Source organism: Podarcis melisellensis (genome assembly GCF_964234715.1).
Source record: "Podarcis melisellensis genome assembly, chromosome: Z".
NCBI classification, from domain to species: domain Eukaryota; kingdom Metazoa; phylum Chordata; class Lepidosauria; order Squamata; family Lacertidae; genus Podarcis; species Podarcis melisellensis.
Window position 1 is genome coordinate 5053186 of NC_138547.1, and position 18181 is coordinate 5071366.

The window sequence follows — 18181 nt, forward strand, 5'->3', positions numbered from 1 at the left end:
TTTTCATAGAAATGGTCCCAGGCTCATTCCCCAATGTCTCCAGATTGAGTTCAGAGAGAACCACCTTTGAAACCCTGGAGAGCCACTGTTACTCAGCATAGCCAAAACTGAGCTAGATGGGCGACTAGTGTGAATAGAAGGCAGCTTCCTATGCTTTTATGTACTGCTTTGTGCTTCAAAATGCCTCCCCCAGCCACTTTTCCAGATGTATGTTTACCCTTGCAAGTGCATCTGGAAGCCTGCAAGAGAGGGAGGGTTAGCATCTTTGAGGGGGATTTTGAGCAGATGGGAAAGACTTTAATTCCTCCCCCAGTGCTCCATTCTAAATTGCTGCCTTTCTGAAACTGCTTTTCCATACACAGTGAGCATTGGATTTTAAAAACAAAACATTGGCAGGTAGCCTCTAGTGCAGCCATCAGGATGTGTAGGCTAAACATTGCAGGAAGTAATAATAATAACAACAACAACCCAAACAGTTGGGGACAAAATCATTCATTTGTGGTCTTGGAAGGTTTTATCCTTTCCTTGTGGTGGGTTGCTCAAGTTTCTGCAGCTATCCATTCTGCATCGACCAGAGTGTGGTCAAGTTGATCATCTCCATCCTGAACTGTGATCTGGATGGTGGGGGTTAGTCTGTGTAGGGCTGATAAGATCAAAAATCCTCCTTAGGGTAGGAGTTGACAATGACCTGGTCTGTTCTAGTCCTGTAATTCTAAATTTTCTTTCCTGAGGCATCATTGGTTTTTCATGATAGCAAAAATTGTGTTAGCACAGCCTGGCCTCAATTTATGGTGCCAATGTTTAAACTCATACTGACCAGTTCCAATTGGAATGTCACAGGCTGCAAATTGAGCTGAACGCCAAACAGCATCAGCTGTCAGAGAACGACAAATTACTACACTCACTACAACTGGAGCTGAAGGTATACGAAAAGTTAGATGAAGCAATCAGAAGTCAAAAAGGTATGAAACAAATGATCTTGGTGGTAGGTCCCACTATATGCTCCCTCAGAAATTCACACTAGGCTTTTGCTTTTCCTGCTCAGTTCCTACATTTCAATTGCTGCCAAGATTGGACGCCTATCCTCTCCATTCTGAACAGAGGAGAGATGCTAGGTACTTCTCTCTTGGAGCAAGTACTTTGGTGGCTGATGTCGGTGTTTTATTCCTCTTTGATAGAGCTGCTGATGAGGCAGGAGAGGCATGCCCACACCTTTTGTGGTCATGTCTCTTCTATGTGCTTTTAAATGTGGTAGACATTTTGTGTTACGCTGTGCCTATGCAACAGCTGTTTTGTGGCTTGGTGACCCCTGGGATGCAAGATGCAAACTTTTACTAAATGTTTGCAGAGAAACGTGTAAGCACTAACCCACCTGGATCTCACCCATCACTAAGATTAACTAGGAAATGGCTTCTCCCAAGGAAACCAGTCGTGCCATTTTGCTCATCCTTATGTTTGCTGCATCCTCTTCCTCTGTTCCTACAGCATTCTCTGTTGATATTCAAGTTTGGGGATTCTTATAAGCACAGGGAAACCAATGGTTAGCTACCTGTCACCCATAGTTTCATTAGAAAGCAAGGTGATTTTTACATTATGGACCACTTGCTACTCCCTGGAACTACCCATCATGCACCCATAATGGGGAAATGAAGGTACCATGTATGGGGGTTTATGTGAACCTCATGCAAGTGCACCGCAGATCCAGGGGTGCAGCAAATGCAGATTTAACCTCTCTGAATGGCATTTGTTTCTGTTCTGCATCAGAGAAGCCATTTTTTTTATATAAAAAAATCATTTTCTTAGAGAAGCTTTTAAATCACCATTTGTCTGGGCCAAATGCATGCTTGATCCTCTTTCTTTTAGGCTGCAGAAGACCTTTTAGGCTGCAGAAGATCTGTCGGTAAAATGTGTGGACTAGTTACATTAGTGAACTTCTTTACATGGCATCATTTAGCAATTACATGGCATGCCACTGGAAGAAAGAGAAGGAAAAGAGAGAGAATGATAATTTGGGGGGGGGGGTAACACAAATTCTAGAATTTCTCATCCTAGAGTTGATCCTACAAGTTCACTATCAGAAAACAGCTAATTGGGGTTCAAGTAGCCCCAATTATTAGCAACAAACAGGAAAGGCAATGAGCTTTTAATTGTCTCTGCGTAGGTAGTTTTAAAATACTGCCATTTGGCCTGTGTTCTGCCCCTGGCATATTTCACAAAAATGCCCAGATGATTAAGAGAAACTTTCCTCTTCATTTTTACAGTAGTAAGTGTGACTGTATTAGAAGGCAAGATTGGACACAGTTCAGCAGGGAACAGAGCCTGCATTTCCCACATCTAAGCCCAGGGCTGCTTTCATGCCTCCATTGATGAACTTAGAGCTGAGGCAGAGGGTTAAAAAGTGAGCTGTTACGATTTTAGCTGCAAGGGAGAAAGGTGTTCCTGGAAAATAATGCTTAGCATTCCAACCACAGATATGGCCCATCTGTTTATGAAACCATAAACCTTTGCCTTTTTGGCAGATTAAGAATACCTGGGATTCTCAGTTTCCATGATTAAATGTTGTCCAGGCTTTTGATGAAACTGCCTTCATTTTCAGTATCTACTCTTCCTTCTTTCTGTTTTTTCTTTTTCATGCCATGCTTCCAAGTGCCCTTCAGGATATATATCCCCCAGTCCGTTAATATACATAATTTTACCTTGGGTATGCAACATTAGCTTTTACGGACAAAGTGATTTTTTAAATTTATTTTTTTGGCTCTTATTAAATCTTTGGAGGATAGAAGTAATTAAGGTTGGAGAGGGGTGTGTATTTGTGTGCGCAACCCTCTTCCCTTTTAAATTATTATCATCTACTGTTTGTAGTAGTTAGTTCTTAATATCTGGCTCAAATGCACTCATCCAGCATGTTAATAATGACTCTTTTTATTGTTTGCAATGGTAATTAAAAACAAACCCCAACTCCTAAGATCTTGGCCGTGACGGATCAGATGAATGCTGGAAAGATCAAAACCATCCACTTGACTTGCATGAACTATTGACTGAAATACAGAACTTCCGAATGCAGCTTGAAAGGAGCATCAAGGCAAACAAGACGTTGCATGAAAAATTGGAAGAACAGCTTTCCAGAGGAAAGAGAGAGGGAGACAGCTTGGGGTCAACTGTAAATATCGGCTGCCTTTTAAAGCAAGAATTGCAGCATTACACTGGGATAAACGGTATGGTGTATGGTGCACAATCAGTTTTTGTGTGTTGGTTTGATGGGGTTTTCCTCCAATCCATTTTGTGGGAAATCTATGCTGAATTGAGCGCATTTGTGTGTTGTGTTGTTTTCTTCTATCCCCTCTTCCCACCAAATCTAACCTAGAGGCAGCTTGAGATTTCAAATGGAGGGAGGTCAAAATACAAGCTCCCCTAATTCAAAAGTGTCCCCATTGAGTCTGATCCAGCTGCCCCTTTTAAACCTGATCCAAAATGGAGATGGTACCCTGCTGCTACCCAGTAATCTTTGCCAATACTTCCCCACCCAAAGAATGTGTCCTAGTGTTAAAAAGGTAAAGGTAAAGGTACCCCTGCCCATACGGGCCAGTCATGTCCGACTCTAGGGTTGCGAGCTTATCTCACTTAAGAGGCTGGGAGCTGTCGCCGTCTGAAGACACTTCCGGGTCACGTGGCCAGCGTGACAAAGCTGCAGCTGGCAAGCCAGTGCCAGCGCCGCACACGGAAACGCCGTTTACCTTCCCGCTATAAAGCGGTACCTATTTATCTACTTGCACTTAAGAGTGCTTTCAAACTGCTAGGTGGGCAGGAGCTGGGACCGAACGACGGGAGCTCACCCCGCCGTGGGAATTCGAACTGCCAACCTTACGATCAGCAAGTCCTAGGCACTGAGGTTTTACCCACAGCGCCACCCGCGTCTCACAGCGCCACCCGCATCCCACAGTGCCACCTGCGTCCCTAGTGTTAGTTCCAGCTAAAGAGAGGCCTTCCAGGGTAGTGTGTGTGTGTGTGTGTGTGTGTGTGTGTGTGTGTGAGAGAGAGAGAGAGAGAGAGAGAGAGAGAGAGAGAGAGAGAGAGAGAGAGATATCCATCCCCATTGCCTGTAACCACATATACTGCCTTTTACTACGACCATCCTAATTTTTGTGCATTATCAAAAGCGTGATTGAAAAGCTCAGGATTCTGGGGGTGCTTGCCAAGAATGCTGCTAGAGCCCAAATGGTTTTGTGGGGTGCAGGAATTTTGCAAGAGCCTCACCAATCTTTGCAGGGGTGAGGTCGGACATCACTAGTCTAAACCTGGCAATTCAGCATTTACCTCAGGAACCTCCAGCTGTTGGAGGCAGCATTCCTCTGAATGCCAGTTGCTTTGAATACCAGTGCTGGGGAGAGTGCCTGTGGGCTTCCGATGGGCATCTGGTTCACCACTGTGAGAGCAGGATGCTGAACTCAATGGGTCTTTGGCCTGATCCAGGAATGCTTTACTTATATTCTTATGTAACCATTCATATGTTTTGCTTTGGAGGTGGGGGACCAGTTTGCCAGCTATAACTGTTACCGTAGAACTGTTGAATTCAGTTTTCAAACAGTTTTGCTTACCTGAATGGCTTGTTACTTGCACAAGCATTTGCTTCAGGAGGCCATGCATTACTCAGGAACAATCAATATGTGCTTTGGATGGTCTGTGAATAAATCAGCAGAATAAATTTTATGCCCTAGAGGAATATTTTCCCACTATTTGCATTGAGATTCAGTGAAGTACTCTAGCAGTTTGAAACTTAAGGAGAGACAGAAGTAGCCACCATGGAAATCTGAATATTAAAAGGAACATCCAGAGCATTGTAATGCCATAGAACATAATGAATGCCCTGTAGCTCAGAACACTACAGAACAAATATTGCAGCTCCATTGACTGGCTTAGTCTTGTACTTTTGACCTTGCCGAGTAGAGCTCAGACAAATGTAGACAAATCACACTGTGCTGATATATGCAGAAGTGGGTTTGTGTGTTTCAGAGGCGTGAAGTTACAAGTTTACAGCAAATTTAAATTTTATGGTGCAAGTTGGGTTACCTTTGTAGGAAATAAATTTGAGATGCCCAGCTTTGATTTTTAGTGTGTCTGTGTGAATCGTAGGGGTTGTACCCTGTGTTAGCGATACTCAGAATCAGGGTGGATTTAATTTAAATCAAATCGTTAGTAAGACTTGATTTAAATCATTTTTTTACAGAAAGACATTTTTGCTGGTATAATCTTAATATTTACAAGCAGATGAAGGTTTCATTTTGGAATAATAAATTTTCAAAGTAGTTTTTACAGTTATCAAAAATTACTAATTTGGTTATACTATTAGAAATACATAGATGATTATGAAATTATTGTGAAGTTTAATGAATTAACTGTTTATATTTGGACAACTTTTCTGCTGTACTTTATTGGAAGGAGAAAAATAATAATTTCCTTGATAACAATTTATTTAACTAAAACAATAACATTATAGCATATGTATCCATGTTTGTTAACTCATGTGGTTAAACATTTTTTTAAAAAAACCTGTGTCAGATAATTAACTTATTTGCTTTTTACTGCACCATTAGGATGCACAGTGTTCCGGCTCCTAACCTCTTAATGACCCTCTGCTCCTCTTTATTCCTAGAGCTTAAATTCTCTGCTATGGACAGCAATGTCATTGAATTGCAACGGAAGTACGGAACCTGCATAGCGCCACGGAATGCAGGTACTGTAAGACTCTGAAAGTATCTTTAATATACCTTCCAGAGTGAAGACCGTGTCTCTCTGGGATTTCATGATAATACAAACAGAACTTAAGAAGAGCCCTGTGGGATCAGAGGGCATTCTGTTTCCCACAGCAGCCAACCATTTGTCTCCAAGAAGCCCATAATTAGGGCATAAAGGAAACCATTCTTTCCCAATGTAGCTCTCTGCTAAATCTGAAAGCTCCATGTTGGTCATCATAACTAGGAGCTATCAACAGTCTTAACCTCCATTAACATGTATAAAAAGGTAAAGGGACCCCTGACCATTAGGTCCAGTCGTGGCCGAGTCTGGGGTTGTGGCGCTCATCTCGCTTTACTGGCCGAGGGAGCCGGCGTGCAGCTTCTGGGTCATATGGCCAGCATGACTAAGCTGCTTCTAGTGAACCAGAGCAGTGCACGGAAATGCCGTTTACCTTCCCGCCGGAGTGGTACCTATTTATCTACTTGAACTTTGACGTGCTTTCGAACTGCTAGGTTGGCAGGAGCTGGGACCGAACAAAGGGAGCTCACTCAGTCGCGGGGATTCGAACCGCCGACCTTCTCATCAGCAAGCCCTAGGCTCTGTGGTTTAACCCACAGTGCCACCCTTGTCTCTTTAACATGTCTAATTAAGTTTTTATAGCTTCTCCCCACTCAAATAGAATTTGGAGTGTTTTGATGTGAAAATATTAAATAATAATGGCATTCAGTGCATTGTTACTGTATTATTTCTATGCCCAGGGACTGAATTCTCTTCTGGGCAACATTCCAGGTTGGGAGTGTATGTGCACATGCCAGTGAGGGGCAGGGCCAGAGGCAAAAGTGGATGGAGCAATTAATGTAAATTTTACCGTAGTACAATACACTGGTTTCTACACACACTCAAACTATCCCTCCCTCTCCCCCACTCAGGCAAGCAGGAGTCATTATCAGAGTTCAACAACATACTCCAGCCAGTTAAAAAGGATGCCAAGCAGGACTGGTGAGGGGTGTGGTGTGGAGAGTGTTTTGAGAGCCAGATGGAGAGGCCTGGAGGGCTGCTTTTGGCCCCTGGGCCTGAGGTTCCCCACTTCTGATTTAAAGTGATTTGTAGAAAGAGGGAAAGCAAAGTCAATAAAGAGTGCAAGAAGGGGCTGAGTTTCATGTGCAGATGTTGCTTAGATATGCTGAGTGATCTGGTCGCTCTGCTCCTGTGCTCCTCAGATACAGAGCTGGCTGTGGATAATTCAGACAGTTCCTCCCGATGCAACTCACCGGCAAACCATTCCAGTGACCCTTGCCTCGTTCCCAGCCATTGTGTGTGGGCAGACAAAAATGGCCGGCACATCCTTGGCTTGATCGAAGATTATAACTCTTTACGGAAGCAAATCTTGGAAGGGCGAAAAAGGTTGTCTGAGCTGGAACTTCCTCTGAAAGAAGCAGGGCTTCAAGAACTGGGAGTGACGGTAAACACCATAACTGACAGCATGATTGTCAGAACTGGGTGCATGATCATTAAGGACACATCTACACCATACATGTAAAGAGCATTGCTTCCTTCAATGAATCTGGGAACTGTAGTTTATTAAGGGTGTTAGGAGTTGTAGCTCTGCAGGGGAGGGTAAGATACAGTTCCCAGGATTCTTTGGGGGGTGCCATGTACTTTTAATGTATGGTGTGGATGTGGTATATGTTTGCAGTTTCACAATATATGGGTCTTGCAAGGAACTAGCGGCTTCTGGTTACTCTTTAAAAGCAAGTTCCCTGCCCCTTCAACTGGTCCCACTAAGTGTTTTCTCCCTTTGCTTCCTTTCCATTCTTCATTTTGGCAGCTCCTTCATTTTGTTCCCTCATCAGTCTTGCAAAAGAAAAACATTTCTGCATTGGCCCCTGATAGTTAGCTTACCATTAAGTAGAACAGTTTAAAGGGTCTGCTAACGGAGAAACATCTATATTGCCTAAATTAATGTCAGGAGTCATTTGACTTTCAAATAGCTTGCCATGAAATGCAAATAGGGAAAGGAAAAAGTATTTTCCAAGTGGCACAGCAAACGTAGTAAATGTAGTCTGTTATTAATGACTGTTATTGATTATGCTAAGTCCCCGTTCCCTCCATCCCCACCTTCTTTTTTTGAAGAATACATAATTCAGCTGCCTTTTTCACCTAATAAATTAGTTTGCCTGGCACACAATATACTTGTTCATCAGCCTGAATCTGGAATTCATAGTAAATTGGATTTATTCCATTAATTAAAGCTTACGTTTTCATAATCTTTTAAGGATAAAATGTAACGCTCTTTCTTTTTCTAATTCTGCAATGTAGGTTCCACAGCTGGCATTCCTGAGCAGGCTTTCTACAACCATTTGTGCAATCCAGCATAACCTAGAAGAAGCTGCTCGATTGTTGAAGCTCCTTTGGAGAGTCTCCCTCCCAATGAAAGTTGTCCACAATGTTGGTTATGCGTTTCAGGTGTGTGTGCTGGTGTTTCGATCTTAAAGTTGGGAGTGCACCAAACAGGAGTGCTTTCTGCTGGCCACTGTCAGGAAGGGAGTTTCCTAAAGAACCTTTAGTCCCAAGGTGCTGTTTTTGAGTACCAGCAAAGAAAGCCACAATGGTTTGGAAAAATCGCATACAAGCAAGAGAAAGAGTAGAAGTGTGCATAATGTGTAGGTAACCTGTGGCCCTCCTGATGTTGTTGGGTTCCAACTCACATCAGGCCCAAACAGCTTAGCCAATGGTGCGGGATGCTGGGAGTAGGAGTCCAGCAATGTCCAGAAGGCCACAAGTGCCATCACAAGCTTCTTCGTGGGGCGGGGGGATAAAAATTGACTCAGCCTGTTGCCACCTGGCTAAAAAAATTCTGCTCTGGTGCTTTTAGTAGGATAAAAATAGGAACCTGCTGGCAACACCCGTGTCAAGCTTTGATGGTTTACCCTTGGAGACCCTCCCCTCATAGGCAGTGTTCGAAACTCCCATTGTTCTAGACGCAGTTCATTAGCAGAAGCAGTTTCTGAGCTCTGGGCACAGTGCACCTAAGATTTCAGATTAAAATTGCAGTGGAAGGAAAGGAGGACCTTTTTTCTACCTCCCCACTTCCAGCTACTCACTGAAGAAGAGACCCTCTTAAGAATATTGGGGGGTGGGCAGGGGAAGGACTAGATCATGTGAAAAATGAACATAATATTTTAGCTACAGTTCATTCATTTTCAGCTTTGTATTCTTGTTATAAAAAACCACATGCCTAGACATTCCACTGTTGCACCCAGAACCTAGGTTTAAGGTGCCATTTAGCTCCTAGCTTTCATATCTCTGTTTCTGACACTGCTCCTAGGCTGTGCTCAAGCATTAGATGTCCTGTGGTTCTTCAGAGGTTGCTGGACTCCAACCTCTGTCCATCCCAGACAGCATGGTCAATAGTGAGGGATGCTGTAGTTGGAGCCTAGCAACACCTGGCGTGTCACCGGTTCCTCATCATCAGTATGGAGAATTTGGATAAAATAATGTTTGTGCCCTCTCTCAGTACACTAGAACTTGGGGGCAGAGTCACAGAATAAGTTTTTTCCTAAGAAATTTGTGAATGTTTCAACTCCTGAAGGAGTAGTTTTTAACTCTGAAATGTGTAGAGAAACAGCAATGAACATCATTTTCCAATAAGCCCCAGAGCTTGTCTTCTCTGCCCAAGTCCTTCATACAGCACAGGATTAAGTTTTGGGGTTTGCTTTTGCCATTGTTGGGCATGATAACTAAAATGGCACCTCCAAGTTTCACTGCAGCAGTTTTGGAAGAGGGCTGTTCATGCTCTGTTTTTGGCTGCCAGAAGCATCTGGCTGACCACAATTGCAAACGGGATGCTGGTCTAGACAGACCATTGGTTAGATCCAGTGGACCTCTTCTTACATAGAGAGCACAATGTTCAGTAGAGTGAAGAATAGAGAAGAGAAGGGCTTTTCAGATTTTTTTTTGCAAGGATGACCATTCTGTAACAGCAGGCACCTTCTTGTCCTGTGAGCCAACGGCAGGAGGTTAGATCAGGGATTGAGAACCTTTGGCTCTGCAGATATTGCTGGACTACAACTCCCACCATTCCTGGTCATTGGCCATGTTGACAAGAAATTGTAGCTCACCCACATGATGGTCATGGGTTAGCCTCCCCTTCTCTAAGCACTGGAGAGCCAGTTGCCCTATGCTTGAGTTCCCTCTAAACCCTGAGAACACCTAATGATGTTGGAAAGTGTCGTAACATCTCTGCTTTGCCAGCGCAATATTGCATTTGGGCTGCAAAAGTTTGGCTAGATTTGTTTTGCTGATCTTAGTTTATTCAGACCCAAACCTTTCTCAATGGCAGGATCTACCACACTATCCAGAGCTCTGTAGGGCTGCCACATACCTGTATCATTCTTGCATGTGACCATTTGTCACTCTTACTACAGCAGAACCTTGGTTGTCGAACGTAATCCATTCTGGAAGACAGTTCGACTTCTGAAATGTTCAACAACCGAGGCACAATTGCCTGTCAGCAAAATCCATTGAAAAAAGTGGAGAAATGCACTTTGAAAGCCATTTGACTTCTGAGGCACGTTCTAAAATGGAACCATTCACTTCCAAGTTGTTGGCGTTTGAAAGCTGAAACGTTCGACTTCTGAAGCGTTCAACAACCAAGGTTCCACAGTAAAGGGAAACGGGGCACCCCCAGAACATATAGTGCTCTGGGTATGTACACATAAGTGCATGTACCATGTGGTGGGTCAGAAAGCTTATTCACTTCAGCGTTTTCTTTGTCTTACATTGCAGGATGAACACATGAAAGCAGAAATAAAGAAGCTCCATCGGAAACTGGCCGAGCAGGAAAAGAGGCTGCATTGCACAGTCAAATGCTTACATGCTACCAACCAGCTGAAAGAAAACATGGAGAGAGTCATTATTGATCAGTGTGAGTGAGCTTCCTCTCTTTGCTTCCTTTTCTACTTCTAAGTCATTGTTAGGCCATTGAACTAAATGTAGGAAGAAATCTGGTGCTGCCTGTGGAAACAGGCTGGAGGTTTATGCATCAAATCCTTCAGTGAACCCCAAGCCTGCAGTCTTCCACCAAGGGGTCCTTGCTGAATCCTCTCTCCCTGAGACCCAACTTCAGCCGGTGGGTAGGGCTGCCTATCTGTCAATCTCCTGACACTGTGACATCAGGGGACTACTTCAAAAGGGCCTGCTCAGAGTAACACACATTGGGTACACTAGGAAGTTCCAGATGGGGTTAATGTTTCACTTAGCATCATTGTCAAGGAACAGTATCTTTGATCCAGCTGAGATTGTAGACCGAGACATGATCATTAATAGATGGTCTGGATCCACCCTTGGTCAGTTAGCTACCAATCTCAAACTTATTGATTCACTTGGTATTGTAGGGCTGAATACATGTCTATAAAACCCATAGAAATTGATAGTTTTGTGGGTGTGTTCAGGAAGACTATATTGTGCATGAGCAGAGAATATTTTCACATCCTTTTTAAAAAAATAAATGCATTTCTTGCTTTATTAGAAAGATGCATTCACCTTCTTCTGCAGCATATTGATGAAGGAACAAACCGGCTCAGTGAACTGGTCCAGCTAGCAATTACCTGCTAAGGAGTAATTAATCTAGTACTGAAAATGCCATATTAGCTCCCCCCCCCCCTTGAAAGGTGCATGAAATGGACCTGTATAAATGTCAAAAGTTAACCATGCCACTGAAATGAAACATGCCTCCGCTTTTGATTTCAATTATTAGTTTTGAAACCATCACAAATATACATTTTTTAAAGGTTAACACACATCCTTTCCCACCGGTACATGATTTATAGATTATTTTTAAAAAGAGCTTCTCTGTTATGAAATCCACCCCCCTCCAAATGTTGCTTGTTAGCTCTGTTTCCACCTCTGTGTTGGATGGTGGATATAGTAAAATAATTCTCTTTGTGCAGATACAATGCTTACATTTTATAAAAGTACCAAATAATTCTATCCTGCATTAACATATCTAAAAGTATATGCTGGCACCCAGATTCCAGCAGTTAGTGTTAATTATCATAGCTTTAATTGTAAGCCCCTTGGTGCAGGGGCTTATTCTCTTCGTCGTTAAATCAGTACAACAGATGGTCCCATACAAAAAACAAATGTATAATCCTTTATGCAGAACTTCTCGAGATATGAGGTTCTTTACAAGCTTTCTGCCCAACTGACTGAGTACATTTCAACCTTGTCAAGGTTCCAAGGTTCCTTTCCATGGAAAGGCCCCTGGAGACAGAAAAGCCTTGGTTCACATTGAAAGGGGATCCTTTCCAGATGGGTTCCTTGAACAACCCACCCTTTGCTTCCTTGATTCGTTTACCAAAATGTGGGGTGTGGAGTGAGAGGCAAAAAGGGGGGCACAAACTAATCCTTCTCAGCCAAGGTCATCATGACTAAGCTCCATGTTCCAAGGATGGATCAACCAGCGACAACTTTTTCCTCATATTAGGTTCTCCCTTTGGAGAGGGGGAGAGGACATAAGAGACGGAGCATAAAGGAGCACAAGTCTTGCATTTTGGGCCTTCAGTTTAGGCTAGTTTGTACCATGACAGACAAATGGGTGCTGGACATGGTCACACAGGTTGCTTCATGGGATGAGCGAAGCTTCCAAGGGAGAAATTGATCCCCACTCCCTGATGATCATCAACAGCCAAAAAACACCTGGTCTTTGGGAAAGCAATTCACAATCTATTTGATATCAGAGAAAAAGAACAAGTCCCAGTCTTCCAGAGGTACTCAGGATTCTGTTCCAATTGTCCAGTCTCTGGACAAGAGCAATTGTATGGCATCAATCAACCTTGCAGAGACTTACCTGCATATTTATTATTATTATTATTATTAGCCACTGTATAGTTGCAGGTCTCAGGGCAGTTCACGACATAAAATCACAAAATAAAAACAAAATGCATAATAAAAATGAAAACAAGAACATTCCAGGGCCACAATGACTTTTTTTGTGTTTCTGCTGTGTAGGCCACCATTGTGAATATAGGGGTCTCCCTTTTGGGTCGGAAGCCATTCCCAGGGTCTTCCCATGCTTAGACAACATCCAAGTCCTGTCTCCAAGCAGAGAACAGTGCATAATGGGCATAAACATCACTGGGCTTCCATCAGCAACACAGACTTGTAAATTGAGAGAAGTGACACTGGAGCCTTGTTCCTGCAACTGTGCAGGGCTTTCCAGTGGTGGACGCACAACACAGACTCCTGGACAGGATGAGCATCTAGGATCACTCCAGGATAGTCATCACAATGGATGAGAGCCTTTATGGCTAGGGAGCTTACCTGGGGCTCTTGATGACTCAGAGTGTGTGGATCCCACAGGAGAATTGATGGAGCATCATACTCCCTACTCCTGGCACACAGGGAAAGAGCACCTGCTGAGACAGCCAGCTATCCTAGCATTATTCTTGCATCTTTCTTTCTTGGGGGTGTCTTTCTCAGATACTTCAAAGTGGATGACCTCCTCTCCACTTTGTGTGATCCCTTCCATTCATTTCAAATTTGCAGAACAATCCTATGTGCTGATAGGATTGTTTCCACAAGACACAAGATTGTTTTCTTACTTAGGCCCCCGCAGAGCTCTTTCCTGAGGGCTCAGGGTGGTGCATCAAACTGGAATGAATTAGTAACTTGGGGAATGAGGATCCTGATCTCAACAAATCCTGGAAGCAATTTGATTTATAGTGTGCCTATGAATCACCGGTAGCTTCTTGTTCAGAGTGGCAAAGAACCAAAATGGTGAGAACTTGCTTCTGTTTGATTCACCAGGGCTCTTCTTAGGTTCAAAGGCTGATCCAGTCCAGCATCCTGTCTCTCACAAGAACCAAATTGTTGGTTTGTTATATTTATTGCTGGCTCGTCACCAGATTGTCCTAGGGACAGTTGCAACATATAAAAACAATAAAAATTTAAACAATAAAAACAGTAAAAACAATCCCACTCATAACCCCAAAAGATAATGTATGCAACACATCACAAAATGGAGACTGGAAGAGGATACAAATGATACAAAGGTGCAAGCTATCACACAAAGTGAGATTTACACCATAATCAGGTACTGATGATACCACACTTGCATTCTTTTTCTTCTTACATACCTCCCCACTCAACATTTATCTATCTTCTCACCCAGGACTCCCATCTACCCACCCTGGCTCTCACACAAGCTCACAAGTTCTTTACCCCATCCCATCTTTCATCATTAAGAGGCTTACCTAAGCCTGCTGACCTCACCCTATCTCTCACTCTAGAGTTCAAACCTCACTATGGCAGGGAATCAAAGGGGTGATACTGCCTTCCCCTGTGACTCCTTTCAAAGTGATGAATCACTCTGATGGAAATGCTACTGGTGACATCCTACTGCCCATGGCAGGGCTTGCTTTTATTAACAGGCATCAAGGTCTTAGGTTTCTCATAGTTGTATCCCAATATGTTCATGAGGAATGCTCTCCCACTGGTGTTCCCAATTGACTGCTATTCAGATCTGGGACCTTATGGGACTATTGAGCTATACCTCTCCCCTTTGGGGCAAGGCATTAATGAAGTAAAGCTGCAGCAGACTATGCATACTTTAATGCCAGAATTTAATTTTGGAAATTCTATGATTTAAACTGGAATTCTCAAGGTGTGCAGTGTAGGGCAGAACAAATCCAATGAATGATATAGGAACTAAAAGAGGGAAAACTCATCCCTCAAGCAGGCAGTCTTGGAGTCTTTTGCAGGAGCAAGTCCTGTTGAACTCAGTGGACTTAATTTCCAAGCAGCACATGCAGGATGGACATCATAGGAGAAGAACATAATCGTGTCTGTTGGTTAAAAGCGTCATACGTAGTCTGTGGCTCTTTCTTAAAAAGAGCTTTCATTTACCCCTCTTTGAAAAATAAAACTAGCATTCACACTCACATAGTTGTACTTCTTTTACAGTGGCTTTAACTCATGATGTCTTAAGGAAGGCACGAGGAAACCTTGAAGTAAGTAAAAACCCCTCTACCATCATTAATTAGCCCTTGCTGTTACGTTCTCCATTTCTCCCTCCCACTGCCTGTTCATCTTTATGAGCAGCAGAAACTTCCTTGTTGTTAACCTGCTTTGCAAAACTGCTGTTATTTGTTCAGAGTGTGTGTGTGCAGAGGGTATCACATTCCATATGTTTGGGGAAGATAGCTCAGTTTCTACCTGTTTAATGCAATAAACATTCCTTAATAGTTAATGTTCGGGTTGCACATTCTGATTCAATCTTTACATCAATGGCCAAACTAGCTTTGCCTCTATAATTTTGTATGCCTCCATGGTTCATACTGACTCCTTTTCATTTTCCTTGGGCCACTCACTCAGCAGAAATGTAGACAGTGGATTTCAGGTTGTAAACCAGCCATTGTCTTGCCAAAAACAGAAAAGAGGAAGAAGGCATTGTGGCATCAGTTATTGAGTTGTCTCAACCTCTACCCCCAATTTGTCAGGCTGCTGACAAATTATTAACATATGAAAGTGACTTATATGAAGGTTGGAAATACCCTGCTGTAGTGCAAGTTTGGTAGAGGAGCTCATTAGTAACAGGTAACACATTCTACATCTTCCTCTTCTTGCCATCACCTGCTCATTTGTCACCCAAGGGAAGGGTGCAGGAGTCTTACAGTGGCCTTCTTGAGAGTAGGGGGACTGCCAGGTAAATTCCAAGTCTCCTGCATGGCAGCTTCAGCCCCACCACCCCTCCTGATCTGTCCGGCACTTTAAACCAGTAGAGCAGCCCAAATGGTCTAAGCCAGTGTTTCCCAACCTTGTGCTTCCAGATGTTTTTGGCCTACAACTCACATCATCCCTAGCTAGCAAGACCAGTGGTCAGGGATGATGGGAATTGTAGTTCAAAAACAGCTGGAGGCACAAGGTTGGGAAACACTGGTCTAAGCAATGTTGTGAGAGACAACCAGCCCTTTAATGTGTACAGAAATCAGTACAGCCCAGAAATCCAATGAAACAGTTTATTTAAGTGGAGTATAGAAAGAGAGGGAAGAAAGAGCAGGTGTTAGTCCTACACAGAGTAGACCCATGGAAATTGATGGATAAGCTAACATAAGTAACTTAATTTCAATGGATCTACTCTGAGCAGCATGGTATAATAATTTTTATTAATTTTAATACAAATCAAATAAAAGCTGCATTATCACAATACCAAATTACAATCCAATTAAAAACAGAGCCAATTATTCAAAAACTGAATTAAACAATTTGAGGTGACTTCCCGTGCACAGATTTTCAGGATGTGACGTTCTTATTCCTTCCTGCTTTCATAATCTTGATTGATTCATTTATAGCAATTCTGATCTTCACCCTTTATATTTAACAGCCACTGAGTTCTTGAGTTTCATTCATAGTTGCAAATTTATTAACTCTTGTTTCTGCAAAAGGAGTTTTTATCCAGTACGTTTCCTGCGTGAGATAATACTCTTGAGTAGCATGTACCCAGCAAGTACACAGACAATCAAGAGGAATACCAAGCACTACACCAGAACATTGGACAATTTAATCCTATACTTGGCCAAACATACTCTTTTGGTAGCCTCTGGAGTTTGTTGCAGGATGAGGGACAAAGGAGTATTGGCAACATTCCACTTTTAAGAGCTCTAGACCCATGTGGCCTCTGATTGACAGGGGTTTCTGAGCAGTCAGTTGGAGTGACTACACAGCAGGTGGGAGGGTGCTGATAACGCTGCCTTGGAAGTTGGGAGATGGGGCTGCCACATGGTTAATTGCTGCTTAAAATGGTTCAGCTTTCCTGCTAGACTGTAAGGTTTTTTTGCAACATGCTCATTGGAAGGGAGACATGATCTCTCCACTTGGACACACTGGAGGACTAGAGAGCTTAGGACTAGAGAGCTTAGGCACCTTTTATGAGCTGAGACTCTGCAGGGTCTTGGGCAGCAGTCTTTTCCATCAATTACTGATCCTCTGTTCATGGCGATACCAGGGATTGAACCTGTGCGGCCTCTCCCCTCAGTAACTACTTACCTCAGTTAACTGTTCCTTAGCTGTGCTAGCTCCTTTGCCTTCTCTTCAGCAGTACGCACTTTTCTGTCCCACCTCAATGATAACTTAAATTGTGTTTTTTGGTATGTTTATGGCTTGTAAACTTTTGGGAAGGTGTTTTTGTTTTGTTTTTCAATGGCACACAAATCGCATAAATAGGTAAACCAGGCCTATATGTTTACAATAAGGGTGCAGCTTTCTTTTCCTTTGCATGCCAATTTTCTATTTGCTGGGGAAAGCTTCTGGCAGAAGTGGCCAAGCAGTGATGGAATGCGGGAAGCTGCCTTAAAATGGTTCATTTTGCTCAGTATTATCTACATTGTCTTGCAGCAGTTCTCAGGTTTCATGCAGGGGACATTGCCAGCCCTACCTAGAGATGCCAGGGCTTAAACCTGGGACCTTCTGCATGCCAAACAGGTGCTCTACCACCAAACCATGGCTCTTCCCCAACGCAGGTTTTCCATCTCACTGAGAAGTTGGCCATTGTGTTTCCCAAAGCCATTTACTGCCAATTGCTACTATCACTTGTAGTGGTACTTTCCATTAACTTGAAATGTTTCATTCTTCCCTAGGTTCAGCCAGCTGAAAACAAGACATCAGCCTCCAGCCTCAGCAGGAAAAGGGTTTTGTGAACGTTCTGCTTCCCCTAATAAAGACCATTTCCCCCCTACTGAGCCTATTCATTTGACCTTTTCTTTGCTTTCAAGGCCTTAATGCTTAGTTTACTTCAAGCAGGTTGTCCTAGCAAGGCTGCCAGACACCCTTGCTAGGAAAACAAGCCTCAGAAAAACCACTTGCTTTAACATATATAACCAAGTTGGGATTCAAATGTTGATGATGACCACAGCAAGATGATTAAGGACATGATGGTTGAGGACTTCCCTTTTCTTCCTTTCTGGGACCCTACCCCCCTTCCAACTGCTGGAAAGCTTCTCTTCTGTATTTTGAATCATGGTACGAAATGACAGGGCAAAGGGAAAACTCACTGCCACAGCTTCAAGATGGGAGCAAAAGACTGGGTGGCAGCAATTTAATTGTGCCTTGGTGGTTTGCTTGATGTTTTTGTTTGTTTGTTTGGGTGTTTGTTTTTTGTTTGGGTTGATTTTTTTTTGGATGCCATGAATAATAATAATATTTTTAAATTCATTGTGATGGTGCACCACACTAACCTTCTAATCTAGATCATCACTTCAATCTGATAAAAGGTTGGAATCAAATGTTCTGTTTTGCAAGACTAACTCCTAGCTGTTCTTCCTCCCCTTTTTGTCACAGAATGTTACATCTTCAAAGCAAAGATAACATTTTAACCTATGGGAATTGGCCAGCTAAAAGTACCCATGACCAAACACATCTAGTGCAAAACCAAAAAATGTGTATACTTCCC

At 42.9% G+C, this 18181-nt stretch overlaps 1 protein-coding gene across 5 annotated transcripts in view; it reads left to right on the top strand.

Moving 5' to 3' along the window:
* CDK5RAP2 (CDK5 regulatory subunit associated protein 2) overlaps positions 1 to 17467 on the top strand; it is a 154468-nt gene extending 137001 nt beyond the window's left edge. For all 5 annotated transcript variants that reach the window (XM_081896270.1, XM_081896269.1, XM_081896266.1 and 2 more), the window contains 8 exons: positions 841 to 962; positions 2967 to 3215; positions 5651 to 5731; positions 6954 to 7195; positions 8053 to 8199; positions 10522 to 10660; positions 14698 to 14744; positions 17370 to 17467. In XM_081896270.1, coding sequence (XP_081752396.1) covers positions 841 to 962; positions 2967 to 3215; positions 5651 to 5731; positions 6954 to 7195; positions 8053 to 8199; positions 10522 to 10660; positions 14698 to 14744; positions 17370 to 17429 — 1087 coding nt within the window. In that variant the 3' untranslated portion in view covers positions 17430 to 17467. The remainder of the gene's footprint in view (positions 1 to 840; positions 963 to 2966; positions 3216 to 5650; positions 5732 to 6953; positions 7196 to 8052; positions 8200 to 10521; positions 10661 to 14697; positions 14745 to 17369) is intronic.
* Positions 17468 to 18181: the final 714 nt, after the last annotated feature.